The sequence below is a fragment of the Alosa sapidissima genome, chromosome 14, assembly GCF_018492685.1.
Source record: "Alosa sapidissima isolate fAloSap1 chromosome 14, fAloSap1.pri, whole genome shotgun sequence".
NCBI lineage: Eukaryota > Metazoa > Chordata > Actinopteri > Clupeiformes > Clupeidae > Alosa > Alosa sapidissima.
Window position 1 is genome coordinate 12,336,510 of NC_055970.1, and position 10,572 is coordinate 12,347,081.

The 10,572-nt window shown below is 44.5% G+C and overlaps 1 protein-coding gene across 2 annotated transcripts in view; it reads left to right on the plus strand.

Annotated features, from left to right (window-relative positions):
- The window catches only part of abhd2a (abhydrolase domain containing 2, acylglycerol lipase a), a 23,341-nt gene extending 12,831 nt beyond the window's left edge, over positions 1–10,510 (plus strand). For both annotated transcript variants that reach the window (XM_042062609.1, XM_042062610.1), the window contains exons 7-11: positions 687–779; positions 1,540–1,641; positions 2,799–2,868; positions 3,315–3,399; positions 6,011–10,510. In XM_042062609.1, the coding sequence (XP_041918543.1) occupies positions 687–779; positions 1,540–1,641; positions 2,799–2,868; positions 3,315–3,399; positions 6,011–6,231 (571 nt within the window). In that variant the 3' untranslated portion in view covers positions 6,232–10,510. The remainder of the gene's footprint in view (positions 1–686; positions 780–1,539; positions 1,642–2,798; positions 2,869–3,314; positions 3,400–6,010) is intronic.
- The last annotated feature ends 62 nt before the right edge of the window (positions 10,511–10,572 follow it).

Genomic DNA, 10,572 nt, shown 5'->3' on the forward strand with positions numbered 1-10,572 from the left:
CAAGACAACAGATTTGGTGAGCTACATGCTAAGAAAGGCGAAGTGCCTGTAGGCCTATTTGTTTGGAACATGCTGTTTGGCATTACATTTGTGAAGTCTCCAACTCCTGATGTCACCTTAAAGTACTTGACAGGTCTGTCTTTGACAGGTGTACTTTATTATGAGGCATTTTTACTCATGTTCCAGCAATTGTGAACATCGCACACTGTGGATTCTGCACCATTTTATCTCAATTTAAGTCTATTTGAAATGGGCGATTTCTTCTTTTTTTTTAACCACAAGCTCAGCGACCCACCCAGAATGGTTCCGCGACCCACTTTTGGGTCCCGACCCACCAGTTAAGAACCACTGATCTAAATGTGCTTCCTTTGTTTCGTAATACATCCTTCAGTATTTTTAGTATTCAGATTTGTATCAGGAACCTTTGATGATGAACAATTGTGTTTTGTTTTATTTATTTTCACTCAGGGTTGCTTATAGTTTAGGTCAACAGAACTGTTCCATTGCACTCTGGAAACTACTTTTTTGAATGAGAGGATGGCGTCCTTATATTTTGCGTGTGTGTTTGTGTTGTGTTGATTACCCAACATTGTAACTTGAATCCTGACTGTTGTATTTCTTTATCTTTTTCCCTATTTCTCCCTCACTTTTTCGTTCTGTGTGTGTGTGTGTGTGTGTGCATGCAGGGCACAGGAGACCTTCCTTCAGTGGGATCAGTGTAGGAGGTTTTACAACTTCCTGATGGCTGACAACATGAAGAAGATCATCCTCTCACACAGGTACAAGCACACATTAATCGCGCTTTCACACATTAATAAGGCATTCACACATTAATCACACTTTCACACATTAATAAGACATTCACACATTAATCACGCATTCACACATTAATCATGCATTAATCACGCATTAATCATGCATTAATCATACATTCACACATTAATCACGCATTTGCAAACTTGGCCCAACCAAACTCCGCCTCACTCTCAGTGCGTGTGTGCCAGGGCATTCAGTCCTCAAGTCTTATGATTCAGCCGCTTTTGTTTTGAAAATGTCTTTTCCCTGGAGAAGAATGCATCATAGATTGCATTATATTAGATTGGTACAGCAAAGTAATAATTTCCAGGTGTTTTCTCTCTCTCTCTCTCTCTCTCTCTCTCTCTCTCTCTCTCTCTCTCTCTCTCTCTCTCTCTCTCTCTCTCTCTCTCTCTCTCTCTCTCTCTCTCTCTCTCTGGTGTTTGGTGAGGGTTTGGGGCTTGACCGCTGTGCTGGGAATGCAGGGTGTGTGTTGTTCTCAGGGGAGGCGTTCTCATTCCTACGGCTCCCCTCAGGTGCATTCCAGGCCTGCGTTAAACATGGGGCTTTAGCAAAGACAGACCAGTGGAAATAAGAACTGGAGTCTCGCCAATGAAACGTGCCTCCCTTACAACACTCGCTATTCTGCTGTCCAGTTAACACAGAATAAGCATGCTGTCTATCCTATGTTAAAGGGTTATGATGCTGACATTGCTCTTTGTGTGTGTGTGTGTGTCCGTCCAGGGGCAGCCTGTTTGGCAGCAGCTCCAATAAGATGCTGGACATCAACCTTAGCCGGCTCTACACATGCACCTCCCTCATGCAGATCGATGACAACATCATGAGGTGAGAGTTCACCTCCTGCAATGTACTCATTCGCAGTCTACCAGGGCCTCATGGATTAACAATAACCTGTTGTAGACCATGGAGTTGTAGACCATGGAGTAAGGATAAACCCAAGTCTAGATTAAGGGCCTGTCAGCCAATCACGTTTTTTGCGCTGACAGTGCCCTCAACCTCATTTTCAGAGTGCTTCAGTCAAGTGTTTATTGTTGCTAGGTTTTGATTGGTCATCGAGAGAGAAGTGACATTGACGAGCTCAGCGGTATTCAAAAAGTTGCTCAGCTGTGGAAAAAAACATTCACCGCCGAGGACTCCTGAGAGCTGTGAATGCTTAACTTCATAGGATTTGTATAGAAAATAGCTGCCAAAAAATGTGATTGGTGGACGTAGGCTCTAAGAGTAACTGTATTAACATATAAAATAAGATTGCAATTAATGTGCAACTAGTACAAAAGAAATAACTGGATGTCTTGCAGTTAGAAATAACTGGATGTCTTGCAGTTAGCCATTTCTCTGGGTAACACTTTATTTTACGGTGTCCTTGTTCCAGTGTATAGTACAGTGTAGCAACCTATGTAACAATATGTAATATCACATACTTATGTTGTCCATACATAATATATTTTTGTCTACAGATCATTAGTACACGTGTAATTAGTCCTAACCTAGAGGCCACATTGGCAAAGTATTGCAACAAGCACTTGTTATTACGCGTGTACTAATGATCTGTAAGTACACAAATATACATTATGTATGGATAACATAAGTATGTGATATTACATATTGTTATATACTGTAGGTTGCTACACTGTACTTCATTAAATAGATACACTGGAACAAGGCCCCCTTGAAATAGTTTCACCCTGTGAACCTACATCTTTCTCTCTTTATTCTTTATTCAAAACACAAAGAGCAGTCCATATCACAGTAGCTAGTTGCTACAGTAGCTATTTGGTTTTATCTTAACTTTAGGACTTTAAATTTGACTTGTAAATACCTCTCCTTGTTCTCTTCCTGCCTTCCCATCCAAAGCGCTCTTCCCATCTCATCTTGTCCTATACTGTACCTGACTGTGTTTCCTCGTGAGCCTGTCTCTTCTCTGTCTGTCTCTCTGTCCCTGTGAGCCTGGATCTGATTAAGGTTTCTCTGGCATTTTCTAGGAAATTTCATGGCCACAGTTCCCTGAAGGAATATTATGAGAAGGAGAGCTGTGTGCATTATATTCACAATGTGAGTAAATCCCCGCACCCACCCACACACATACACACACTTCTTTTATCAGACTGAGTGGGGAGGCAAGCTGCTGCAAGGACATCTGGCCAGTGGATAAACCCCCATCCTGAGAGACTCCTCTCTAAGACTGAAGTAGAGTTTGTCCAGTGGATAAACCCCCACCCTGAGAGACTTCTCTCGAAGTCTAAGATTGAAGTAGAGTTTGTCCACGCAATGAGGGAGTTGTTTGAAGGTGGTGCCTTTTTTCATTTTGCCCATTAGCAGAGAGATAATGAGAACTCTTGAAAATGGCCCATAACTTTTAGTGATTTAGTTCAGCAGTTGCTGAGTCAGGTTGTCGAGGCAGTTTTGTGCTGTGGCTGTGGGTACGTGGGTGACGTTGGCAGTTTTGTGCTGTGGGTGTGGGTATGTGGGTAACGTTGCCCGTATGTGTTGGCCTACAGGTGAACGTTCCACTGTTGCTGGTCAACTCGGCAGACGACCCGCTGGTGCACGATTCTCTGCTCACCATTCCACGCACACTCGCAGGTAAGTGTGTTTTAAACTGGAACTAGCACCAGCAAACACCAACCCCCAGCAACAACAAGCAAGTGGCAACAGTGACCATAGGCAGCAAACACAGCAACTAAGAATGTGTACAGTACTACATGTCACATGAATAATACACAGATACTGTATACTCCGCTATTCTGGTAGTACACACACACACACACACACACACACACACACACACACACACACACACACACACACACACAAACTCAAACACAAACTCGCCTGGGTATGCAGGGAAGGTTCAGGAGAAGGTCGATGTAGGGGCAGGAATGTCGGCTACTGATCTCTTGAGACTGCATCTCTTTGCGCTCTTCTCTCTCTCCCACTGTGGTCATCTCTCTCTCTCTCCCAGGAAAGACCATACTGGACATTTAGATGAAGGATTAGTGTTTCGCTTTCCTTTACTTAATTTAAAAATAATTATTGGTGTTATGAACACTGATACCAATAGATTGGCAAATAGCTAATATTGGCCAATAATATCGGAACACCAATGTATCAGTCGGCTCTAGTAAACAACTGCACTCTTTAAGCTAAGGCAAACAAACACAACCAAAAGGCGTATGTAGACACAGCTGTTATATATCCGATGCTTAACACAAGGCGTTATGTTAGATCAAGTGTACAGCAAGTAAAACACAACCAAAAGGCGTATGTAGACACAGCTGTTATATATCCGATGCTTAACACAAGGCGTTATGTTAGATCAAGTGTAATCAAGTGTACAGCTAAAACTTTAAGACATTTGAAGGTTGGGAAAGTTGGGAAGCATGAAGGCTGTAGGAGGAGGAGGAGATTCTGCATCATATAAAGAATGAAGCATGAAGCTCATTAGTGTGTGCCAAGACCTCTGATCTGTAGACGGTGTGTTTTCCCGGCCTCGTGTCCGGTGTCTTTCTATTTGGGAATGAGTAGAAATGAAGCTTTGGCTATGATCGCACTAAGACGTGTTTAGCAACTCGGTTCAGCCCAGTTTGTCGTCTCAGCCGAAGCGCTCTCAAAGTCACTTGTCAAGCAATAAACCCACTGGCATGAAGCAGGATAGAACAGTGCCAGGCTCTTGAGTCCCAGTGAAGAGCTCCTCGAGCCCACTCAATGCCAGGCTTGCATGGCGACCCGTCTTCAGATTATAGACATGAGAGGATTTTAGATCACAGGGGTGTCATGGCCAGTGCCAGACATCTCTCCGTCCTCCCCCGCTTCCCGAAACACGTCCCCGTCACACCTGTGACTACCTCCCCCCACACCCTTCACATGCCTCTGACCGTTTTAGCACGCTGAGGACATCACTGCTTAGTCATCCGCTTAGGCCCCCTCATGACAAACTCAAAAACAAACTGGCTAAAGTGGTTGTCAGATAGAGCCTCTCAATTTTCCAAAACTGGATCAACGTTGCCATTTCTAGAATGGTACAGGTCAGTTGTGGGACTCCCAAGTGGCTCCTGGTGTTGACCACTCGGCTGGCGTGCGGAATGTGGAATGTGAACCCGGGCGGCGGGATGTTATTTACAGGAGTGGGCTGGCGTGCGTGTCATGGGCTGGAGGAATCGCTTCCTACTCTAGAGTGTGTTGATTTATCGGCTCCTCAGCTGTTTGGGGTTTTGGGGGAGTCGGGTTACCGTGGTTACTGGCAGGCCAAGGGTCTGCGTCCTTTGCCCCAGAGATGCCTGCTTACTCGCCTGGCATGACACAGAAACGTCACGTGGCACGCTAGGAAAATACTGGAAATGCTGAAATGCGCACACACACACACACACACACACACACAAACAAATTCTGGCTGAAGATAGGACACAAAGAGACAAATGCACAGACAGAATTTCTGCAGCTGCCAAGGTACATAAGGTTGCGTAAGAAAGGAAGGCCATAGATGCTCTGATATTAACAGAGTACATAAGGTTGCGTAAGAAAGGAAGGCCATAGATGCTCTGATATTAACAGCATGCTCTGCTTATCAGGCTTGTCTCTTTGCACAGGCTTACTCCGTGCTCTCTTCTGTGGGATAGATTTGATAGTCTTGCATAATGTACGCATAAGGTCACTGTTCCAGCCCAGGAATGCATGTGTGTCCACACACACAGACTAGAGTGCAAATGCAGGACGTGAGGTGGACACGCAGTACAATAAACAGTGCACTGCACACATATTCACAGTTAGACTTAACTAGACAGTATGTAGTCCTTAAACTGATGGTGAAATGGTTTGCTTCTATGTGATTTACAATGCCCCAGTTATTTGTTCTCTGGTTAATTTTCCAATGACTTCACCAGTGACCAATGTTGAGCAGAAATTAGAAGATCAATTTAGAAGATGACCCCCCCCCCCCCCCCCCCCCCCACACACACACACACACGCACCTCATCCTCTTCCCCACCTGTCTGTTTGTGTGGGACTGTGATCCAATGTGTTGTTTTGTAATGCTGGGGATTGGGCTTGTAGATTGATTGAGAAAGTCTGCCCCCCCCCCCCCCCCCCCCCCCTCCCTCTCTCTCTCTCTCTCTCTCTCTCTCTCTCTCTCTCTCTCTCTCTCTCTCTCTCTCTCTCTCTCTCTCTCTCTCTCTCTCTCTCTCTCTCTCTCCTGTAGAAAAGAAAGAGAATGTGGTGTTCGCACTGTCCCTGCACGGCGGGCACCTGGGCTTCTTCGAGGGCGCCGTGCTCTTCCCGCAGCCCCTCACCTGGATGGACAAGGTGATCTTGAGCTACGCTAACGCCATGTGCCAGTGGGAGAAGCAGAAGCCTCAGTGCCTAGGCAGCGGCGGGCACACCGCTACCGCCACGTGCCAGGAAGAAGCCACGCAATCCTAGAGGGCACTGGACAGGCCTCTCTGACCCCCCCCCCCCACACCCCACATCCCACTCCCCACTCCCCACACCCACCAGGCTGCCCACTCGCCCAGCCATGTCTATTCTCACTGTGCTTCTGTGCCCACCGCCCTCCCCAGAATTTGACCTTTTGTCCCTTGAAGCCTCACATGGCGTTGAAGCCTCACCCCGCTGTCCTCCGAGTCACCCACATCACCTTACCTGCGAAAGCATCCTGAGGAGTTTTCCTTCGATGCCTTTGTGCACGTGGCAATTTTGTTTGAAGAATGGGAGAACGATTTTTTTTTTTCTCTGTCATTCTTGAAAAGTCTCCTCAACTTTCCCAGAGAGGGGAAGTGTGAGAGCGAGGGAGAGAGACAAACCACGTTGACCAAAACAAGACTCGAAGAAAAAAAAAAAAAAAAAAACAGGAAAAAAATGTACCACACAAGTGACTTGTCGTTATGTTTGGAGAGCACGGGCACCATCATCTCAGTTCCTGAGACCATGCGGAGGACCAAAGGCCTCCGTCTTCATAGAATGACTCTCGCTGTGGGACTCCCACAAAAGGCTGGCCAGACAGAACCCGGCCCGCCTGCTTCCCAAAGGACATCCAACAGAAATGCACATTCTGCTCAACAAACAGCATCTAATCTACAATGGGTTAGCCAGCACTGTGTGGTTCTGCGGGAAAATGTAGTGTGTGTGTGTGTGGGGGGGGGGGGTCTCCAGAGTTTAAGGTTCTTGCTGTAGTTTTTTGACCTTTAGCTCTGTACTACAAAACCAACAGTTGTGCTTCTCTTTCACTAAAAGTGTAAAAAGGTGAAACCCTTTTTCATGTTGGGATCGAGCGCTTCCCCCCTGACCACGCTGAACATGCCAGTCCTGCCACCTTGCCAACACATGTTTGAGCCTCGGTAACACATTCCTGCAGATCACCTCAGCCTGATCCAGTTTTCTTACAAAAATATACAAAAGCACTTTAATTTCTTCTGCCATGAAAATGTCTTCTTGAAAGCCTAGCTAGATGAGGCGTTTTTGTTTTTTTCTCTAGGATGAGTAGGATGTGTTAGTTGAGCCAAGCCAGTGGAGGGCAGATGGGCATGGGTAGACATGAGAGACCGGTCAGCTGAGCAGTTCCTGAACCTTTCCTATATGAGAACCATCAGTCATGTGACATGTTTGGAGTCAAATGGACCTCAACAACTGCTCTTAACAAACTTATCACTTATGTGATTCTTTTTGTATCTTAAAATACTTCCCAGCACTGTTTCTTGTAGAATGCAAAACAGAAATCAAATTAATCATTCTACAAATTCTTTATTGGTCACTAAATGGACCTCTGGAATTTAGTGAGATTCCAAAGTTCTTATCTATGACTAATACAGTGTTTTTGTTGACTAGATGGTTAGAAACTGCTATTCTGTAGGCCAGTTCAGTCCTGCTGTGGCCTGATGACCTATTGATCTCTCGTGTTCACTCGAATATGATGCTATTTCTGTGGCCAAACCTGTAGTGTGCTCCACATGTGTCTCCTGTAGTTAGACCCGCCAGTGTGCTACTGGAGTTGTCCTGTGATCGAGTGTGTTCTCTCCAAACACACCACTGTTTGGAGAGCCACTCCGTTGGAGGCATGTTCCAGAACGTTGAAGAACCCAATGGCCTGTGAGGACAGGGTGTTCTAGCAGGTGGTTCTAGAAGCTTCAGGTCATTTTTTTTGCCCTGTGAAGCATGTAGTCCAGACTGTAGCATTTGAAATGTGATCTGAATAGACATGTCCTGGCCAGAAACAGACAGGCATGAGTAACTGGTACCTCTGAGACACTGGTCCCATGACAGCTGTTTTGTAGACTTGGACCCCTAAGCTGCATGGCTTGGACCTTTTTGTTTTTGAAGAGGTGGACCTTTAAATGAAGATCTATGTTTTCATTCCCCAGTGTGAATCCATTTGAACCTTTTTTGTTGTTTATTGTTGTGTACCGTGCGGAATGGCACTGAAAAGCATGCATGTCTGGTTTTAAAAGTTGCGTAGATAGATTGTGTGGATGTGTACACATTCAGAGGTGGATAGCGAGTCTGACCTGATTTTTGGAGAAGTGCTCTAATCGCACTTAGTTCTGGTGCCTGTTGGCATTCGTTTTGTGCTGTTTGTCTTTGGTGCAGTGAAGACAGTAATGCAGGAGGTCTGTCTTCCAAATCAGGGCATAGTACATGACTTCATCTGCCATTATGGAACTTGTATTTAGTTTAAGTTCTCTTGACCAGTGCATCCTTCAGACAAATCACCCATATGCCCATGTGCACCCAGCAAGCTCATGGCACTCGGTAGTATAGGGTTAGACGGGGGAATAAAGCCCAATCCGGTTCCGCATATTCTAAACGGCTCTTGAACAAACATGGTATGAGGTAGTCTTCTCTGGGAGACTCTGGGACTAAAACATGTTATTTGGTCATAGGAAGCTTCAGGAATAGCCAAGGCAGTGCATCTCTTTTTTTTATTTCTATGTCGTCACAACCTTTTGGAAGGCCAGGACGCAGGCAAACCTCACTGTAATCTGCCATCCAACATCAGTGGTGCGTCTTTGCTGCAATGACTCCCCCTGCTGTCAGTTGTTTGTCATCAGCTCTAGTTTAGGAAGAGAAGTCACTTGAGAGACGCTGACCAACTCCCACATTTCTAGTCTATCAAGAGTTAAACTGATGAGGGAGCTTATTTTGTCAGTGAAATGCTAATCAACCATGCTCAACAGACACCACCCTCCCCCAACACACTTCCTTCCTTCAGAAGCCCACCAGGGGGCCGGAACCCTCTATGTTTGACTTCCGTAAGGTTCTGGTCTGACCCGCCAGCATAGTGCGTCCTGGTTTCAGACAGACCCAGCTGCAAACCACATGAATGAGGGCATAACGCTTTTTTTTTTTTTTAAAGAATGTCTCACCTAACTTTGCACAGTAAATGCTGGCGATTTCTTGAGATATCTGCTCAGAAACTCCTCTTCAAGGTTATTTTTTTGTTCCGTTAATTTTTTGTTTCACATTGTTTTTGTATTTTATACTATTAATAATTATTACCTGTTGTTTATTTGCTTGTGTAAGTGTTATGGGGAAAATGTTATTTGAGTGTTGTTTTGAATGGACACTGGTGTATGGACGCATCATATCACCATTGCTGGTTATATACCAAATCACTAAATCACCAACGTAAAGAAAATGACAAAGCGAAGATAATATGGAAATAATAAAGAGAAATTAATAAAGTTAAGTCATATATGCAGATATGTGCATATGTATGTAAAATATACAATATATTTATAGTTATGTTATTGGGACCAGGGGCAATCTTACAGAATTATGGGAAAGCAATAATGTGTAATACTCCTCATGCTCAACGCCAAATGAGACAATGACAGAGATTTATTACGGGCACAGAAAGGTGAAACATTAATTTCCAAAGTCACACAGGATACAAAATATTGAATAATGTAGTAGGTATCATTAAAATAAATGACTCCTCAAAAAAAATTCAGAACCAAATGCACCATAGTTCTTTGATAGACAATGGTACCACATGTTGTGGGGCATGTCCCTGCAACTTACCAATAGAGTTAAAAGTTTTCTGTAAATAGCAGGGGCTAATGAAGAGCTGTAATTCTGCTTCAGCCCACACTACTGGCCTCTACATCCTACTGAAGGGTAGGAGGCTGAATATTGGGCCTTTCTTGGAAAGCTGCAGCTCAAACTAAAAAGACTAATTCACCTTGTTTGTACACTCTGCGCTCTGAGATCTTCTGAGCCTCCTGCTGCTCGTCCCCACGAGCCACCTGTCAAACACACTGCTTCTGTAGTTTTCAGTCTTTGCTCATCTCAGGGAGAAGAGTTTCATGACACTGTTGCTTGCATTTATGTTTGTGAGAAGTAAGAAATAGCTGTAGTGGTTAAAACGGAAATGTTGGACAGAAAGTGCTCTGTTAGACAGGTGCAAAACGTGTTGTGAGAAATTCATGCAAGTTTCATGCTTGGTGGATTTTTTTTTATGTAGGCCTCAGTGTTCTTGAAATCTTCTCCTTACTTTAACAATTCCATTCAGATATAGATATGTGACTGTTTTGGAGTTGCAATCCTGATTGAAATCTATTTTGGGCCTTCAGCTGTGACCGTACCATGAGTTGAGATCACCAGTGTGTTTTTGTTTGAGGGAGAAGATAAACAAACATGGTGTGTGATGTAATAATTTATGAGAATATGGTTATTGTGTTCCACAAATAAAATATTTTCTTGTAAATGTTTGTGCTGTGCTCTTTGCCCATACAGTACCAAGATGGGAGTTATATTCCCATCACCTGC